Source organism: Alligator mississippiensis, chromosome 9 (assembly GCF_030867095.1).
Source record: "Alligator mississippiensis isolate rAllMis1 chromosome 9, rAllMis1, whole genome shotgun sequence".
Taxonomy (NCBI): domain Eukaryota; kingdom Metazoa; phylum Chordata; order Crocodylia; family Alligatoridae; genus Alligator; species Alligator mississippiensis.
In genome coordinates, this window is record NC_081832.1 from 10,886,251 (window position 1) to 10,905,485 (window position 19,235).

General features: G+C 43.1%; 1 protein-coding gene across 1 annotated transcript; it reads right to left on the bottom strand.

Moving 5' to 3' along the window:
* Nucleotides 1–346: 346 nt before the first annotated feature.
* Nucleotides 347–5,652, bottom strand: PFDN4 (prefoldin subunit 4). Its single transcript, XM_014609537.3, has 4 exons — nt 5,548–5,652; nt 5,188–5,295; nt 2,806–2,949; nt 347–792 (listed from the first exon to the last, which is right to left on the bottom strand). The coding sequence occupies exons 1-4, from the start codon at nt 5,569–5,571 to the stop codon at nt 661–663; spliced, it is 408 nt and encodes a 135-aa protein (XP_014465023.2). The 5' UTR covers nt 5,572–5,652; the 3' UTR covers nt 347–660.
* Between the last annotated feature and the right edge of the window lie 13,583 nt (nt 5,653–19,235).

Consider the following 19,235-nt stretch of genomic DNA (forward strand, 5'->3'; position numbering starts at 1 on the left):
TACAGTGAAATGAGTAGCTGACTGTCAAAACTGGACAAAGACTCATTGATGCGTGTGTGTGTGCGCGCGAGCATGGGGGAAAGTACTTATTTTCCTGAACCTCAGTTTTGAAATCTGTGAATTGGGAATAATGATATTTAACATTTTATCAAATGTTTTATGATCCTTGGATGAAAAGTAGATTTCTATAATTAAACAAGTACAATTATAGTAAAGATAATCTACTGCAATTACTATTATTACTACTATCAAGGATCCACTGTATTAGACTGGAGTCATTTCAGATTTTTAGCCTTTTGTATACTTCCTGAGTACTTTCACCAATCACCCACAAAGAAACAATGAAAATTGTTACAGTTGCTTATCTTTATTATTATTTTAACAAACAGACTGAAAAGATGCCAATATTGATGCTCTACCAATTGTATTTGAAAGGCAATTGTTTTTTTTAAACAAATAAATAACTGCAGGTCTGTCAAATAAGAAAGCTTTCTTTAAACAGGTGAAACCCATGACTGGAAACTCATAAAAACAATACATTTGTGGGATTTTTTTTTTAAAACATTATTGGAAGAAGGGAACTATCAAGACTCACTATTTAACCAATCAATAAAAAAAATAATAATAATAATAAATGTATATTGTCTACTTGGAAAACATCTAACTATCATCTGCTTCAAGGTTTATGTTGTTCCCAAACTTTGCATAAAGCTGTACTTTCAAATCACATAATATCCTCTGAATTGATTCCACTCTAGATTCTAACGCTTCTATTTCTTCTTGTAAGTTTTTCTGAAAAAGAAAATATTAATAATTAACACCAAACCAAAATGTTTAGTAGTGATTTATCTACGGACCTATGGGCTGGATAATGCATCAAGCAAAATATATTCAAATTAAAGCCATGAAGTGAGAATAGGACAGAATTCAGAACTATCCATCAAAAGTTCAAATTCAGGTCGCTAGTGATTAGAAACAACTACTTCCTAGTTGCTATTCTGGGACACTGTGTAAAATGATTTAGTGCACCAGTGCAAATTACTAATAGACAAGATTCTCTCATCATAAATGCACTGAAGCCGAAGAGTGAAAAACTAGTGTTTCAGCTTCTCTTTCCAACGACCTCGCTAGGTCAAGGTGAGAGTACGGAGAGCAGGGACAGGCAAAACACAGCCCACGGGCTGGTTCAGCCTGCTAGGCAATTGCATCTGGTCCGCGAGCACCCATTAACTGTACCCTGCCCAGCCCCTGCGTCTCGCTCCTACCCTAGCGCGCAGAAGGGCCCCAGCCCAGCCAGCATGCAGCTTCTGGGCAGAGCTGCTGCTACCACTGCTGCAGCTGCCAGGGGACTTGCTTGGCTTCCCCAGTGGCTCCAGGCAACAGGTAGGGAAACAGTGGGGATGGGGGAAAGCTGCAGCTGGACAGGGGCAGGAAGCATGGGGCTGGGGCTAGCGGCAGCCTACACTCAGGGGCCTGGTGCGAGAGCTTGGGCAGGCAGGGTGTGGGTGTGAGGGAGGTTGGGGAGCTGTGGGGACCCCCCCCACACACACTGCCCCCACATGGTGCATAGCCCCCACTGCTGGCACAGCAGCAGAAGGCACTCAGGGCACTCATGGTCTGTGCAGGCGCTGCTGCCTAGTGGCATGTGGTTCCAGTCAGGGCTGCACATGATGACAAGGTGCACAGTGAGGCTAACTTGTCTCTATCATGTGGGGCTCCGTGTAGCACACGTGCAGCTCCCATACTCGCGTGCCACCAGGGGAAGTCCTATGCGGTAGAGCCGACTGCCTTTGCCACCATGTGCAGCTGCTGGGACTCTGTCAGAAGTGGTAGGGAGCCCTACCTCATGCTTCCATAGCGGCAGCTGACTCCATCGCACAGGGTTTCCCTTGATGGCACGCAAGTGCTGCCCCATGCACGGCCACACGCAGTAGAAGAGGGCCAGCCTGGCTGCACTTATTGCCATGTGCAGCTCTGGCTGGTGCCACGCACCGCTACACAGCAGTACCTGCACGGGCCACAAGCACCTGCTACCTATTGTTGCTAGCAGCAGGGGCTGTGCACCATGGGGGGCTGTGTGGGGGGTCCCCACAATCCCCCACCCTCCCTTACACCCCCCTCCCACCCCCACCCCCCTACATATACACCCCCCCCAAAAACATACCCTACACCCTCCTCACAGTCACACCTCTCACAAACCCCGCACACAGCCCCCCAACCCCCAAAACACAAAAGTAAGATTTTATTTTTGACTTATTACGCAGTCACCTCTATATACACTAAACAAATACAAATCACGGGAAAAATATTTTTGGTAATAAAATTAAAATAGGTTATAGTAGATGTCTGACTTTTAGTATGCAATTTGGTTTTTTTCTGGTTCAGATAGGACCCCCCTCCCAAAATAAGTATTTCTGGGGGTAAGGGGAGGGACTTCCAGTGGCAAAGGTCAGGGGTTGGGGGCAGGACTTAAGGTCCCAAGATGGTGACCAGGTGGCAGGGCACCCGTCAAGGGGCAGGGCTACTCTTGCAGCCCTTGACAGCTCACCAAAACTCATTAAGCGGCCCTTCAGACCAAATAATTGTCCGCCCCTGGCGTAGAGGAAGATTCTACTGCCGCTGCTCATGTTGCCCTTGTGCCAAATTTAACCAGTTTCAGACTAGGACAGATCCTGCACCCTGTCACAGCAAGGGTATGCAGAAAGAGAAACCTGCTCATGACACTCCATCCATTCTCCAGGAATACTGATCTCTATTTCTTACTGTAGCATCAAGACGACACAAAACTCCCTCTCCCTCACAAACCTTTGCTTCTTCCAACATCTCTTGTGTCTCCTCTTGGGAATGGCTGATGAAGACATCTCCAATCTGATACGGTATCAGGAGTGAATCATCATCATCGAGCATCATAGTGTCATCACATGCATCCTCCAAATTGTGAAGTTGTTTCTATAGTCAAGACACAGTAAGAAAGCTGTTGCTTTTTCCCCATCAGTTATTACAAAATACATAAATAAATAAATAAATAAATAAATGGATTAACAAGCTAGTTGAGCTTTGCAATACACTCTTTACAAATATGTTTAACTTTAGTATCATATTAACACTGTAACCCCATTAGTTTCAATGGAATTGCACTAGCGCAAATCTACACAAGATACTCAATATCTTTCTATGGTAATCTATTTCCTAGACATAGGAAACACTGGAATTTCAAACTCCCTGAACACAGTGTCACACAGGAAACGATGAGTTAAACTGGAGAAGTTGGGGTTTGGTGCAAGAATCATAAAGTGTGTTATGAGCTGGCTAAATGAGTGACAGTTTCATCAAAGTAAGACCTACCAGACTGGAAGAAAGCTTTTGAGTCAAGTTTTTCAACTACTGATTTTAGTATTATTGAGCTTGATTCTATGTATTCAACATGGGTTCATCAAAGGCAGGTCCTGCCAGACCAACCTGACGGCCTTTTATGACCAGGTAATTAAATCCCTGGATGATGGTGTTCCCGTGGACGTAGTCTTTCCGAATTTTAAGAAGGCCTTTGACACTGTCTCTCACCCCATTCTCATTAATAAATTGAGTGACTGTGGCATTGATGCCTACACAGCTGGATGGATCAAAAATTGGCTGATGGGGCACACCCAGAGAGTGGTAGTGGATGGGTCGTACTTGACCTGGCGAGATGTGAATAGTGGGGCCTCCCAGGGCTCGGTCCTGGGGCCCACACTGTTCAACATCTTCATCAGCGACTTGGACGAGGGGGTGGAAAACACGTTGTCCAAGTTTGCCGATGACACCAAGATGTGGAGAGAGGTAGGCACACTCAAAGGGAGAGAGGCTGCAATTAGATTTAGACAGACTACAGAAGTGGGTGGATGATAATAGGATGGAGTTCAATGAATGCAGGGTGCTGCACCTGGGGAGAAGCAATCCACAGCATACATACAAGCTGGGAAGCTCCCCCCTTGTGAGCAGAGGCAGAAAGGGATCTTGGAGTCATTATTGACTCCAAGATGAACTTGAGCCGCCAATGCCAGACCGCAGCCAGCAAAGCCAACCGCACCTTGTCGTGCATCCAAAGGTGCATCTCAAGCTGGTCCAGAGAGGTGATACTCCCCCTCTACATGACATTGGTCCGGCCTCAATTGGAGTACTGCGTCCAGTTCTGGGCACCGCACTTTAAGAAGGATGTGGCCTGCCTTGGGAGGGTTCAGAAAAGGGCCACCTGCTTGGTTGGAAGGCAACAGGGCAGGCCCTATGAGGAGAGGCTCAGGGACCTGAACCTGTTCAGCCTCAGCAAGAGGAGGCTGAGGGGGGACCTGACGGCTGCCTACAAACTCATCAGGGGAGATCAAGAGCAAATAGGAAAGGCCCTATTCCCCCCAGCACCACCTGGGATGACGAGGAACAATGGCCAGAAGCTGCTGGAGAATAGGTTCAGGTTAGAGATCAGGAGGCAATATTTCACTGTTACGGTGGCTAGGATCTGGAACCAACTTCCCAGGGAAGTGGTCCTCGCTCCTACCTTGGGCGAGTTCAAAAAGAAGTTGGACGAACACCTGCCTGGGGTCGTGTAAGCCCAGCGTGTGCTCCTGCTGGGGGGGGGGGGGTGTTAGAATAGATGATCTGTTCAGGTCCCTTCTGACCCCTAACTCCTGTGAAACTATTAATTTGTATAACAAACAAGGGTTCTGCTAGTCAAATCTACGCATAATGTAGTTGGGAGGCACTGCCAATACACTTTTTTAATTTTAAAAGAGCGTCAAGGAGGAAAATGTGTAACACTTCTGGATAGCCCAGAGACTGACTGGTGTTAGCATCCCTGAAATGAGGGGCAGCCTGTGCAATACCAACGCAGAATTAGTATTTCAAATCTGGGACGACAGCGACACCGAGAGACGTGAAACAGATACCGTCTCAGAAAACACAGGGTAGTAAGTAAACTTAAACAAGCGTATTTTCCTCTAGCATTGGAGAGGTGTCGTCGTAGCTGCGATGGTCCAGGATCTGCGTAGGCGATACTTTTATCGCAATACCCGCACAGTATTTTAAGATGGCACGAAGTCAACTTTAACGCCCAATGCAGAAGCAACGTCCTTTTGCTTTCCCGTACCCGCGACTCCAGACCCCGACCCCAACCCCAAACCTAAACGTCTCCGCCACGTGTGCTGTGGAGCCGCGTACCTTTTTCACTTCTATTTCTTCTTTCAGCTCCGTGATCCTGCTGGTATTTCGGGCAAATTTGTTAATTTTCTGTTGATCTTCGAAGGTCACGTTGACATCCTCCGCAGCCTGCTCAGGGAGAGAGGGCGAAGCTACAGCTGCGGGGCTGTACAGTGTGCGACCCCTGCCCGGGTCGCCCCGGCAGCCCCACGCGCCGCCCCGGGGCCGCTCAGCAACCCCGCCTCCCCCCGCCCGCAGCCCCGTGTCGGACCCGGGCCCCCCGGGGACAACGGCTGCGGCGGCGCTCGCACACTGCGCACCTCGCAGGAAACCGCCGCGTTCCTCCCGCCCGCCCGGACGCCCGGAGGAGGCCTCACTCACCGCCTTCTTCATGGTGGCAGCCATCTTAGGGCGGGGCCACCCGCCCGCGGGGTGGGGCACCGGCGCCTCCCGCCCCTTTAATGCACCCCCCCCACACGCACTCTTAGGGGGAATGGAAGCGGCGCGGCGGGGATGCGCTCATTGGGCCGCGCCGGTGGTACAGTCCGCTTAAAGGGGATGTCTTGAGGAGAAGGATCCGTCGGCAGAAAAGGGAGCAGCCGCTAGGGGGCGGGATGAGCCCGGGAGTGCGGGCGGCGGCGGCGGCGGCTCCTGGCGGGGCTCGCAGCGCTGCTTATGCGGTTTGCATTTCATTATGCAGTTTAAAACGTTATATATATCTATAGACCTATATCTATATAATGTTTTAAACTGTATAATGAAATGTATAATGTTTTGAATCTATATACATATATGGAGATGTGTGTGTGCATTATATATATATATATATATATATATGCACACTCACACACATTATGTCTTGGATATATATACATATGTATATGTGTGTGTGTATATATATATATGTATTAATCTTATCATTTATACTGAGCCCTATTGAATCCCACAGTGTGCCTTGGCCCCAGCAGTCAACCCTGGGAAATGGGCACAGGGGATGAAAGGATTTGGCCCCAAGCGCCCTAGGGAGTCAGTGGCAGAGGCTGGGACCAGCCCAGGATTTCTCTGCAAGACCCCCTGAAGCTTTTTGGTGAAGGAAGTTTGGGGTGGGGGAGAGTTACACTTCCCCAAATCCTTCCCCAAGAGCAACTAATACGTATTTCCTTCAAACAGAGGGATGGGCTCTTGGGGAAATCCTGGCGGCTGGCATGTCTGCGGCTGGCATTTCCCCAGCGCAGCAGCCTGCTTATTTATGTGACAGCTTGGGCAAGTCGGATGGTTTCACAACGGCGCTGCAGGAAGAGGCCTGGCCTCCCCGAGCCCTTGGCACTTGGTTTCAGTAATTCCTGGTCTCCAGATCCCCCCCGCCCCGAGGAGCAGAGCTGGTGCATGGAGCCTGCCAAGACTCGGAGACATTTGATGGAGAGATGGCAAACTGCTTGCCTACTATTCATAACAGATCCTGTGTGAATGCAGCTGTGTGGTCCGCCTTCGTCCTCAGGGAACCTCACTTGACGAAAAGGTTTTTGCAAAATTGGTTGTCAACACAGAATAGCCAGAGCAAGGCTTGCCTGAGGTCAGGATACTCCACTCCTCGCCAAGCCTTGCAAACCACCAAGCATCTCCTGGCAGTAAATCCTCAGCTCCCACTGATGTCCAAGGAATACAGTAAATACTCCAATATTAAATGGAGCCATTTCCTAGAAATGTACTGCTTGTGACAATAATGTCTCTATAGTTGGCTTTCCAGAAGCTATGCTAACAAGCCAGCAGCGTGAACCATAGCAATTATATTATACTACATGCTATGGCATTTTAACTTTCTTTCCTCTGCCAGGCACTAATGTTAATGGGCATAGAAAGTACTTAAGAGATAGATCCAAAACATTATCTAAAAGTTAGGGACTACCATGTGTCACACTTGTGGGTGCCTCGTTTGCAGAATGAGATCCAGAACTGTGTTAAACACCTTGGGTGTTTTTACGCGTGCAGCATCTCATGTACCAGCATCCCCATGCTTCAACATGGCAGGGACACTACAGCTTGTCGAGCTGTTGAAGCGAGCAAACACTGATACACAAGATATGAAGGCTGCTGGAGACACACTAATTACTGCTTTCCAGCAGACTTCAGTCTTCCTGCACTTCTACAGGCACCCGTTGGTTACAATGCACTGAGAAAGCGAGGTGTCCCAGCCTGGGATCCGAATCAAGCAACATGACGAGCAGGGAGCTACATAAAGTCAGCATGCTCTGGGTGCAGATATGCAACACAATTACTATTCATACTATACATACTTTATCCTAATAAGGAGGTATGGTAATAAGGTAAAGTAATAAGGAGTAGACATGCAACAAGCTCCCTTAAGCTAGCTGCTTACTGTTACAGCACCTGAATGCTAGGTGTGGAGAACTGCTTTGCAGCAACCAAGCAACTAATCTGGGATTACATTGAGTAAAGAAGCAGACACATGACAATATTGCTTCCTGGTAATTTACCCCAGAGTGAAGTAGCTTACACCACGGAAGGCTGCATGTCATGTCCTCTCCACTTTCATTATACCCTTCTTTGAAAAGCCAAGCAGTGGTTGCTCCTGCCTTTCCAAACCCAGGCAGAGGAGGTCCAAGAGCTGCCCACCCCCATTTTCCATATTGCTCTGGTGATTAGAACACCTGGAAACCTAAGTTTCATGGTTGTTAGGGGCTGGAAGGGACCTTACAGATCCTCGGGTCCAGCTGCCCTGCACTCAGGCAGGAAAGACGGCTGGGGGCAGATGACCCCAGCAAGATGGGGTTCAAGACGTGTTTTGAAGATCGCCAGGGTGGATCTGTACCACCTCTGGGGGAAGCCTGTTCCAAACCCTCGGTATTCGACTTGTAAAGAAGTTTTTCCTTATGTCTAGCCTGAAGCAATCTTCAATTGGTTTGTGCCCATTATTTCTCGTCCTCCCCTGGGGGGCCTTAGTGAACAGATGCTCCCCCAAGCCCTGATGAATGCCTCTGTTATACTTATAGGCTACCACCGAGTCCCCTCTGTGTCTTCTCTTCTCCAGGCTGCGCAGTCCAGGTTGTACCGATTTCTCTCCAGCTCATTTCCATCCTCTGCATGAGAGGATTCAAACCTACATCTCACCTCCCTAGAGACTGTTCAAATCATACATAACGGTATGTCTTCTACCTGATAACAGTTTAATGTAAAACACTGACAACTTCCTTGGAATGGGATCCTTTGTGCTTCTGAGTCCTACCTCCATACATCAGCCCCAAAAATCATGCTGACTTCACAAAAGGGTCATTAAAAGATGAATCCAGTTAACAGGAGATGTACACTGTGAACAACAGATAAAAGACTGAAAATGCTTTAAAGGTCAGAGAGGCGAGGGGGCAGCTCCCAGAAGTTGTTCTATTCTAATGTGCAGTTAGGATACATTAATTTTGGACGAGCTGAAAATATGAGTCTACTCAAGAGCTAGTAGATGGGTCTTGGTGACCTCAACCCTCCTCTGCAGCTTCTGACTGGTGATGGGTGGGTGGGGAGGAGAGACAATACAGCCGTCAGACCAAAGGAGTCAATGAGTTTGTCTAATTATGTGTGGGTTTGGCACTCACTCCTCACAAATCCTAAAAGTCGGAGATGTTGAAATGTTGTTTGTTCTGGAATACCATGGAAATATATCAAGCAAACGTTTTTTTCTCCAAAACCCCTGATTCATCTGAATGAAACTGTTGCCTAGAAAATGAGTGATTTCAACACATCTCTTGTCTCCAAAACAGTTTGGGAGGGGGACTGTTAAAACTATTGAAAAAAAATATTTTAATGTTCTGATAATTCTGGGGAGGCTAATTATTTGAAAATTGAAGAATATTTGTAATAATAAGGAAAGAAAAAAATAAACCAAAACATTGAAGTGACCCAAACTGAAAAAAAATGGATTATTTTTCCTTTTTTTTCAGACCAAACAATTTGTGAGATTTTTAACTTTTTGTCATAATCGGAGATAAGGAAAAGATGTCAGAATCTCAACAATTTGCAGGATGGGAAAACTGTTTCTGCCCATCTGTGGGATCTGCTCCCTCCCCTCACTGTTGCAGTAGGCAGTGACCCTCCTGGCTCTAGGTGCTCAACAAGGGGAATTTCGTGGGGGTGCCTAAATTATCTTTTCCCCTCCAAAGACTTTTAAGTGAAAGGATATGATTTGGGCCATGGTCATTTCTACAGGTGCATTAGCTTAATAATACAAGTTTTGTCTGAGCCAGTTTAACTTTCTTCAAGGGAAAAGGAGTGGATTTCGTAAGAATGAGATGGCTTTGAATAAAAGCTTCTTCTCTCACATGCTCAGGCAGGATTTGTGGTATGCTTGTGTTGCTAAGAGTAACTTTCTGTAGTTCTCACTTATGTAAATAAAAGTGAAATCTGTGTGAAAGGGTTTCCAGTGGTTGGAGAAAATAAACTCCCTGAACTCACTCACCTCATTTTTCTTCCAGTTGCATAATGGGACTTGCTCTTTCTTGTACTATTGTTTCATTGTTGTTGTAAATGTGGTTAGCTTCACCTTGTGCGTGGTGGGACCCATTCTATCAATCTGCCCTTTAGTATTTGTTACTAGACTTCCCTTTAGCTCATATTTCCTTACTACTTCTTTGGACAATTCCCTTTTCTCATTTGTTGATGTCTTTGGCAACACAACTCAATGGGAGAAGAGAATTAATTCTAAGTCTTTGCTTAAGAATAAAAGGATGGTTTTGGACTTCCAATTTTGGACTTCAGGTGTTGGGCTTCAAACTCACATAATAGCAGAGTACCTTAAAACAAGGTTTATTAAAATCAGAGAGGAAATGGCATTTAAAATACACTTTACTGTATTTTGATAGTCTTGGGGCCTTGTCAGCATTGCAGGGCAGCAGCTGGCATGAGCACGCTGACTTATCAGAGCCTTCTACTGGCAATGTGGCATGTGGTGGCAGAAGGAATTTTTCTGCCATTTTAACTAATCTACTGCCCCAAACAGTAGATGCTCTTTTCTGCACCCAGATTTTGGGATGGGAAGTGTGTGTGTGTGTGTGTGTGTGTGTGTGTGTGTGTGTGTGTGTGTGTGTGTGTGTGTGTGTGTTGGGGGGGAGGGGTTGTTCATACAGCTACATCAGCTGGAAGACATGATCATGTCACACCCTTACCCAACATGGCAAAACTGTAACATAGATAAAGCTTTACACTTCTCATAAATTAAACTAGATGAAGCATTGTTAGCATAGGCCTTTATATACTGAAGCTGCTCTGCTTTATTGGTATCGCATAGCTTAGCTGGCACAACCCTCTTGTGTGGAAGTCTTGCTTATTCTGGAACAACTTAAAAATTCACAGGGAGGGGACTACGCTACAGTAATATAGCACCTGTACATCAATACAAAACACCTATGTACCTTTGGTAGCATAAATAGTATAGGTTTCTTTATTCACCTATATAGGAACCCTGATACTCCCACTACTTCCCCCAACCTCTACAGTATCTCACCGTCTCAAGACCCATACTAAGAACAGGTCAGGGGAATCCAAGGCCTATAAGAAAAGCTCTGTATTTCTATCATTTTATAGTTTGTTTCACAAAATGTGGTCCTGTTCTGAAACGTAGCACTCTAGAAATGGGATATCATTTCTCAGTGCTTCCATATCAAAAGTGCCCTGCATATTGCAAAAAGATGTTTTTTTGTACTGTGTCAGTCTGAGATGATAGCTATGAGAGGATGTCTAGTGAGGTGGTGAGTGCTCATATGACTCACTAGGTCACATTGCCTAGTGAGGTCCTCAGGTATAAGTCCAAATTATTCTCTCGCTAACAATAGGCAACTCTGCTGTCAACAGAATTGTGCATGTGCTGTTGATTGGATCTTAGTATATGATCCTGGTGATCACACATTAAAATGACGTGCTGGCTCCACAGGACTAACAAGAATAGAAAGCATTAGAAATGTATTCTCATCACTAAAATCAGCAGTACACAGCAGGAGCAAAGGGTCTGTTTTGTAAAGTGTCATTTCTTTATAGTCCTTTGCAAAGTAGAACGGTCAGCATCTTCTCGTCTGCAGAATCTTTCTCTTGCATTTTTGGCAAAAAAGGAAAAGGAGTCATGGGGAAGAGACTGGGGCTCCCAGGGAGCATCTGGCATGCATTAGCCATTCATACTTGTCCAAAGAGAGAGAGAAGTATATTAAAGGTGTTTTGTGTGTTTCCCCCACACCCCATGGAAATATATGTATTCCATAGTAGTGGGGGAACTCCTCCCGCGAGACATCTTGTACAGATAAAAATAACCAGGAAGTAGCCTAAAAGCTATTGAGTTCAGTAAAGCACGGCCTAAGTGTTTTTTGGTTGACTGTAAAAGCAGATTTTGTTTTGGTATCTTTTTGTACCTTTAATGAAAGCAAAATACATGGTGTGCAGTATAATTACCAAGACAAAGGTCAAGGCCATTTATATGTGATCCTAGAGATGTACTGCTGGAATAATAGTGTCTTTTACATAACTATAACACCTTTTTTCTCAAAAAAACTTTAGAGACTATAGACAGGGATTGGTTCAGCCATCCCCGGTGTGAAACAAAAGAATGCTCCATAATAGTTTAGTACAGAAAGTGACGCATTCCCTATTCATTTGGCACTGCAGGGGAGAGACAGAGACAAAATACAGTTTTCAAGCTGGAATTTTGGTTGGCACATTAGTGTTAATATTCCTCCTCTTTGAAGATTCACAAATAGTTGCAACCATGGTTTTGCATGTCATCCAAAAAAATGAGAGTATCAGCTTCACATTAAGTCTGCGAGTTCACTGCTTACTCCAAGAGGAAAAGATACCTACTTAAAAATCAACACAACCTCCCCAGTTCTCTTATTTATCCACATACTGACACCGCCTCAAGATCCTAAACCTGTAAATTCAATAAGCCTGCAATAACGTAGTCTGTGAACTGCATGGAAATGAGCTAGCACAGTGTCCCTTAGCAATACATTATGAACATTCTTACAAGGCTCTTTGGAAACACAGACACAGGAAGCTTGGTTGTATGAATAGGAATACATTTCACAATGGGATTCTCTTAAAGTGGATTTTATCATTCGATACGTCATCCCGGCTGTATAAAAACAATACACTCACTCCTTCCGTGGCAGATTGGCTAGTGGGATTCTATGCAAAAGCAACACTGAAAAAATTCCAGACAGTAACAGGCACCAGTTTGCTTCCAAAAGATTCAGTATAGTGTAAGGTTAACCTTGGTATCACTCAAATTGAAAGTAAAACAAATTAGTCTGAACAAACATGTCAAGCTGAATCAACAAATCCTGTAAGTCTGGTGGCACTGACTTTGGTTCCCGGGTTTGTAGAGCCAACTTTAGCAGATTCACTCAAGAGGCCTAGATATTGGCTAACATCTTTTGTTGGTTTACATGCATGAGATCCATGCAACAAGTAAAGGCACCTCAATTCATAAAGGTAAATACTCCAACATGTAGACTTATTGTGCTACACACATACATCATTCAAATTTCAGAGTGCCTTCAAGATAAAAATCATACTTATTTTTAAAGGTTTCATTGCCTTTTCCAAACACCTAAGTTCCTGCTTACAACTTAGAGTCTTAATACAAAAAACATTTTTTTTTAAATCAACGATACCAATTTCATAACTGGAAGGACCAGAATGAACATACGACTTAGCAATTGAGGAAATTCACCATTAAAATGACCTAACAGGTGGCTTAATGATCATACATATGTGCGTATAATTGCACCTAGAAATTAAGCACTTAAAGGCATGATAATTTTTGAGTCCACAAATCTGAATCAAAGCCAAGCAAAACTTAATTTGTGAATCATACCATTGTTTATGTAGTTGGTGCTGTTGGGACTTGGTTGGCAATGTGTGTTCCCAGCTGCTTCTAAGTCAATTTGTTGGGAATCTTAGAGACCTATAATATTTATGCCCCTCCAGGGTTAAGCAGCAGCTGAGTGGGGATTTTAATTTTGGATTTCCAGACCTAAGTCCCTTTGTGGATCCAGCCATCTGTTTCTTCTTCTGATAGGGCTATTTCCCACCTTGCTAGTCTAATCAGCCTTCCCACATGGGGAAATGTGGGTGGCGGGCACTAGGTTTACTCCACAGAGGAGATTGTAGATGTTGTACAGTCACATTAAAGAAGTTGCTAAAGTATGATTAAATCCATTTTTGGTGAATGAAATAAGAATTTCACTTAAGTTTTGACATCATAGAATCCTACAATCCTAGAAAATGAGGGTCAGAAAGGACCTCAAGAGGTCATCTAGTCTGACCCCCTGCTCAGATCAGGACCATCCCTAAGTAGATCATTCCAGCCAGGGCTTTTTCAAACTGGGATTTAACACCTCCAAGGATGGAGATTCTACCTTCCACCTTCTAGGTAACCTGTTCCAGTGGTTTAACATCCTTGTAGTGAGAAAATTTTTCCTAATATCCAACCTAAACCTCCCTTGCTGCAACTTGAGATCATTCTGTCATCTGTCACCATGTTCTTTTTAGTAAGCTGTGTATTTTAAACACCGCATTTTGCAGTGTTTGCCGCAGATGTGAATCTCTCAGACAGGTCACGGCTACAGAAGTTTAAGACATTCCTATACCTTACTGTTCTTGACATTGCCCTGATCTAGCCCTGTGAGCCTAATTTCCCACCAATTTTCTACAATAGTTTTATACTGGTGAAGTCAGTGGAGTTCTAATGAATCATAGACTCATAGGGTTGGAAGGAACTGCAGGGTCATCTAGTCCAACTCCTGGCACAAATGCAGGAGTGTTACAAAACTAGTGTTACTGAGTGCAAAATAGGGGAGGAGGGGGTACTTGCATTCTTTTTACTTATTTGCCTAGTTATGAATTTCTGAGCCAGACAAACAAATAGAAAAATAAAGCCTTAGGCTTTTAACCTCTTCTTTTCTATAAAATGGGAGTAATAGTACTTACCTGCCTGCTAAAAAGTACAAGGTTTAATTCACTGATGTTGGTAAATCCATTTGAGATCTTCAGCTGAAAGTATCATTCGTATAAAATTTACATTAGCAAAAAATAAAGTCATGGCAGGTCTGTATATCAGCCATAAGTAAAATCCTAGCCCCAAAACTCAGTAAGAATTTTGGCATTGAATTCAATGGAGCCAAGATGTGCCTCTGTACTTTATATTATAAATGTGGTGGACCAATACACATGGCTGGAAAATCAGTTCAGCAGGGCTCATCCAAAATGGATAGGCAGGAAGGAAAGGGAAGAAGCAGTGTGACCTAGTGGATAGAACATTGACTTCGGCTGACTTGGTTTCTATTCCTGGCTTTCTGAGTGACACTGAGAAAGTCACTTCAGCTTTCCTCTCCATGTCAATTTTTCAACTGCAAAATGGGAATAAAGAGACTCATCTCCTTTGAAAAGTACTTGGGGATCTACTGATGAAAAGTGTCATATATAGGAGCTTGATTGTATTTTGTATTGTGCATCACATGCTATGCTGAATTATTAAAAATCTTCACAGCAAGATAAAAGACCCAAAGAACAAAATGCAACAGATGAGGAATAACTATAAATCACCCAGTGAACAAAAGAATGCAAAGAAGAAAAGAGTAAGACTGTCCATGTCACAAGATTCAGTTGTAATGAATGGAGCTCTCTGAGTCATACTGACCACTACCTACGTACTATTTATCTAAGGACATGACGTGGGATTCAATAATATGTTGCTTATGTAAATGGAAGTAGAGGGAAAGTGCACATCTGCCATTTAAGCAGTGGTCTTCCCACAAACAGATATGTTATTAGATGGTAAGGAATTTCTCCTAAAGTCTAATTAAAAGTATTGGTTTTTACCAAAAGAATTGCCATGGCACATGCACACTGGCAACAGGACACATTCTATGGGAGTCAGGATAAAGCAAAAATCAGTTTTTCTATACTGAGCACTGACTGGTTCAGTCTAGAATCAACACCCTAAAACAATATTTTATACTCATCTTCAAAATATATTTTCTCTTCTCTGGCTAAATTACACCGGCATGCCCCACAGTGCAACAAACAGTGATTCCTTTTAATTTGCATGTGTCTCTACCTGTTAGGATTATTAAAAATCCCAGAAGCAGAAGGCTGTCTAGCTGTGCATGCATGGACAGATTTCAGGGTCCAGCATCCAGCAGCTCCCATGATGATACCTAAAAGTAAGATTTTTTCCAAGGGACTCAGCATCCAAAACATAGCCTGAGGCTTGAGTTCTTTAGAAAATCTAGTTATTTGTTTTGGTTCCTAAATAGGAAATGAGGTCTTTTGAAACTCTACCTGTCAAGACCAGTACCAATCCAAGTAAATATTTTGAACTTGCTGTGTTTGCACCTCCTAAAGCCTTTTTGCTCCCCATCTATTCTGTAAAACAACAGCAAAAGGCTTACCCTGGAAAGTGATAATAATCACTAGAAATAATGGATGAAGTCAAGCTCCCATTGGTGTCAGTGGAAGTTTTGCCATTGATTTCAGTGGAGTCAGCACTTTGGTTAAGCTTTGCTGCAGCTGCTGTAGTCTCAATGCCCAAGCCAAAACCCATTAAAGTCAACAGAAAGACTCCCACAGATTTCAGTGAATGTCAAATAAGGTCCTAAGTGGGGAACATTAATAACGTGTTTATTTCTTCGTTGTTGCTTCCCTCATTTCATGGGTATTTTCAGTGGATTGAGAGAAGTCCAGATGAGAAGCAGGTAACTAAAATGCCTTTGGGGAGCTGGGTCACAGCTGTTCTTGAACTAGGGAGTTCTCTGATTTTTACCCTAAAAATAAACCTGGGATGCATGCTGAAGTTCACATGCAAAGCTTTTGCTGAAAATAAAATCCCTAAAGAAAGGAAAGAGACCAATAGCTGTTCTTGGAAAATGCCCTTAGCTTTGCACTTTAACGACATATGAGGCAATCATTAGCTTTCCTAGATCCTGAGCTAGCTGAGCTGCAGGTGGACTGACTTTCCCATCAGTGAGTTGCATGACAAGCACAGACATGAAAAACAGCTTTAACAGCATTTTCACTGGATCTTGCAGAGAAATGAGGATTCTTTTCCAAATCAATCAGGATCATAGAAGAATTCACCTGAGCTTGGCACAGTCTTATCTAATTCTTATGTCCTCTTCTAATGAGATCATTCTTTGTGAACCTTCAAATGAGTTCATTGTACTAAATTCTGGTTCATGATAAACCAGGCACCCGTCTCTATCTGTTCCCATGCCCAAATCACAGAAATGAGAAACATTTGTCTATTTTCTGGTCCAGTGTATCAAGAGGTCCAAGCATCAAGTGAAACAGAGGCTGAGCTTCCCCCAAATTCAAGGTATACAGCAGGAGGTATTTTGAATGAAACTGGTTCAAAATCAGCAACTAAACAAGAAATCGCCCTTTTTATTTTCCTCCACTTCATATGTCTGGAAACTTTTGGGCCAGTTCTAATTATGAAGCACCTTGGTAAGGCACACTAGGTATGTGGCAAGAGAAATTCACTTACCAGTATAGTATGGGTAATAATTTTCCCCTCGGGATATTTGCTAAGTTTGTGGGGGTGGAAGGAAGGGAGTGATTTTGAGCCAAGTGAGATTTAAGGCTTTTGCTGCCTCTTTTCATTTTTTTTTCTTTCTTTTTGCATCAATCACTCTTCCCTCAACCCCATTTATTATTTTCTTTCTTGGTCTGAATGTGAGATATAGATATTCTTCGTAGGCTGATCCCTATCTAGCAGGCAAACCCTGTTTTACTTTGCCTAACCCATGCAGAATGCAACCCTCCCCTACTCCTTCATTTCCCAGTGAGATAATGAATGAGGGAATGATGCCTGTTTTTAGGAAAGGGGGAGAAGTACTGGACATGAATTGCAATGGGGGATGGGGGGGAAATAACAATAGGGATCAAGCCCAATAGTAAAGGTTATGCCCTTCATGCAACACCTCTGGAGAACACGTATAGATGCCACACTGCAGAAGCTGCGGCATCCCTGACTCTTATCCTCTAAGTGGGGCATGGGGGAGGGAGGGAGGACGACACACACCCTCTGAACTGCTTCACCCTGCTCGTGTCCTCCAGGACTGGTTCTGGCTTGAACCTTTGGCTCTCTTGGAGAGTGTGAGTACAATTTAGTGTCGGGGAACATTCCTCATTGTCAGAAAATGCTTGCCCTCAGCATTCGCCACCGTTCCCAAAGCTGCCCCTGGGGCTGTATTATTTTTGCTTCCTTCTGAAATGTTCCCCTTTTGTTTCATAGGTGTGTGGACAGGAAATGTTGACACCTATTCTCTATTGCAGCAAATACAGCTGTCAGAATGTCCTGCTCTCCTCACTACTCGCATGTTTTATTTATTTTATTTGAGAACTTAGCAGCTTAAATTTCAAATTCAGGCACAACAATCCATACCATTTCATTAATATTTGTAATTACTTTAAAGTATAAATACAGAAAGTAATTATTTACATTCCAGTGGTCTTTTAAAATCTATTTATAAACATAATTTCGCATTTACAGCAATTGAAGTCTAATTTTTCAGTCCAATGGACATTTCACCTGTATCATTTGGGGATATTGACCAAAAAGCTATCCTAAAAAGGGTAATTAAGCTCTAAGGCCAAGTTATTCAGTCCCACAAACATTATAATATAAATAGCACCACTCTCTGCCTTTCGTGCTGATATATATTTCCTCTATTGCTTAAAATGCCTTTGAAACATAATAAATTAAAAGCAATAACAGGCTAATTTATTCAAAATATTATTTAAGTTAACCCTTGTGATTATAAAATAAGATTCCATTTTTGGTAGTATTAGAGTGATGTTGAACGTTTTCTTTCTTCTAGAATGAACAGGATTTTTCACTTTCTGGTTAGTTCTGACTTGTTATGAGTCTATTAGCTACATTCAGAGTTCGTTACACTATTATCATCATTACATGCCCCATTCATGCCCAGTTTGACCCATGGAGTCCATGTGACTGTCTCCACATTGCCACTTTTCTAATGCCAGGAATGGTCTGTTCTGTTTCCTATTCACCCACATCTGAGTCTTCTTCCACTCAATTATTTTCTTTTGCTTTCAGCCTGTCCTTGGGGCAGTCAGTATAGTCTGAAACAGAGTTCTCTCAGCTGGCTGCCAAAGCAATATTAAAAAACCACAATCTAATGGAGATTTCATAATGTGAAAAACTTGGAGAAGAGAGAGCTAACTTATTCAGGAGGTGTGGCATTTATTTTACACACACACACACACACACACACACACATAGTAGATGCCGCATCTCCTGCATAAATTAGTTCTCTTCTCCAAGCTTTCCACATTATGAAACGTCCATTAGATTTTATATATAGATATAGATAGATCTATATCTATAGATCCATATATTTTAATATGTATATAGATCTATAGCTATATAAATATCTATAGCTCTATGTATTTTAATATGTAGCTATAGATCTATATAAATAGCTATAAATCTATATATTTTAATATGTATATAGATATAGATCTATATACATATCTATAGATACATAGATATATATATCTATAGAGATATATAAACACATAGGTATCTATATATCTATAGAGCTATCTACCTAGATCTACAGATCTACCTACAGATCTACCTAGACCTATAGATCTACCTATATCTATCTACATATCTGCCTATAGCTAGATATCTAGAGATAGATATAGTTCATTCTATCTATCTATCTATCTATCTATTTCTAGATACAGATAGATCTATCTATATTTATCTAGATATCAATCTAGACAGCTATTTATAGCTAGATGTCGATCTAGACCTATTTATCTAGATATAGATCTAAATATATCTATCTATATCTAGAAATAGATAGATAGATAGATAGATAGATAGATAGATAGATAGATAGATAGATAATCTCAGTTCTTGGCATTAAGGGCGTCCTGAGAGCCATCCGACAGGGCAGAGAGGTGCCACCCTGCGGGGGGTGGGGGCGGGAAGCGGTGGGCCGTGCTTTGGGGCAGGAGCCCCGCCAGGACCCGCTGCCCCT

Coding starts and splice junctions, on each gene's coding strand:
- PFDN4 (XM_014609537.3), bottom strand. CDS start 5,571: ATGGCTGCCACCATGAAGAAGGCG. Junction 5,296..5,547: donor CTGCCACCATGAAGAAGGCG/GTGAGTGAGGCC, acceptor CTCCCTGAGCAG/GCTGCGGAGGATGTCAACGT. Junction 2,950..5,187: donor AAGAAATAGAAGTGAAAAAG/GTACGCGGCTCC, acceptor TCTTGACTATAG/AAACAACTTCACAATTTGGA.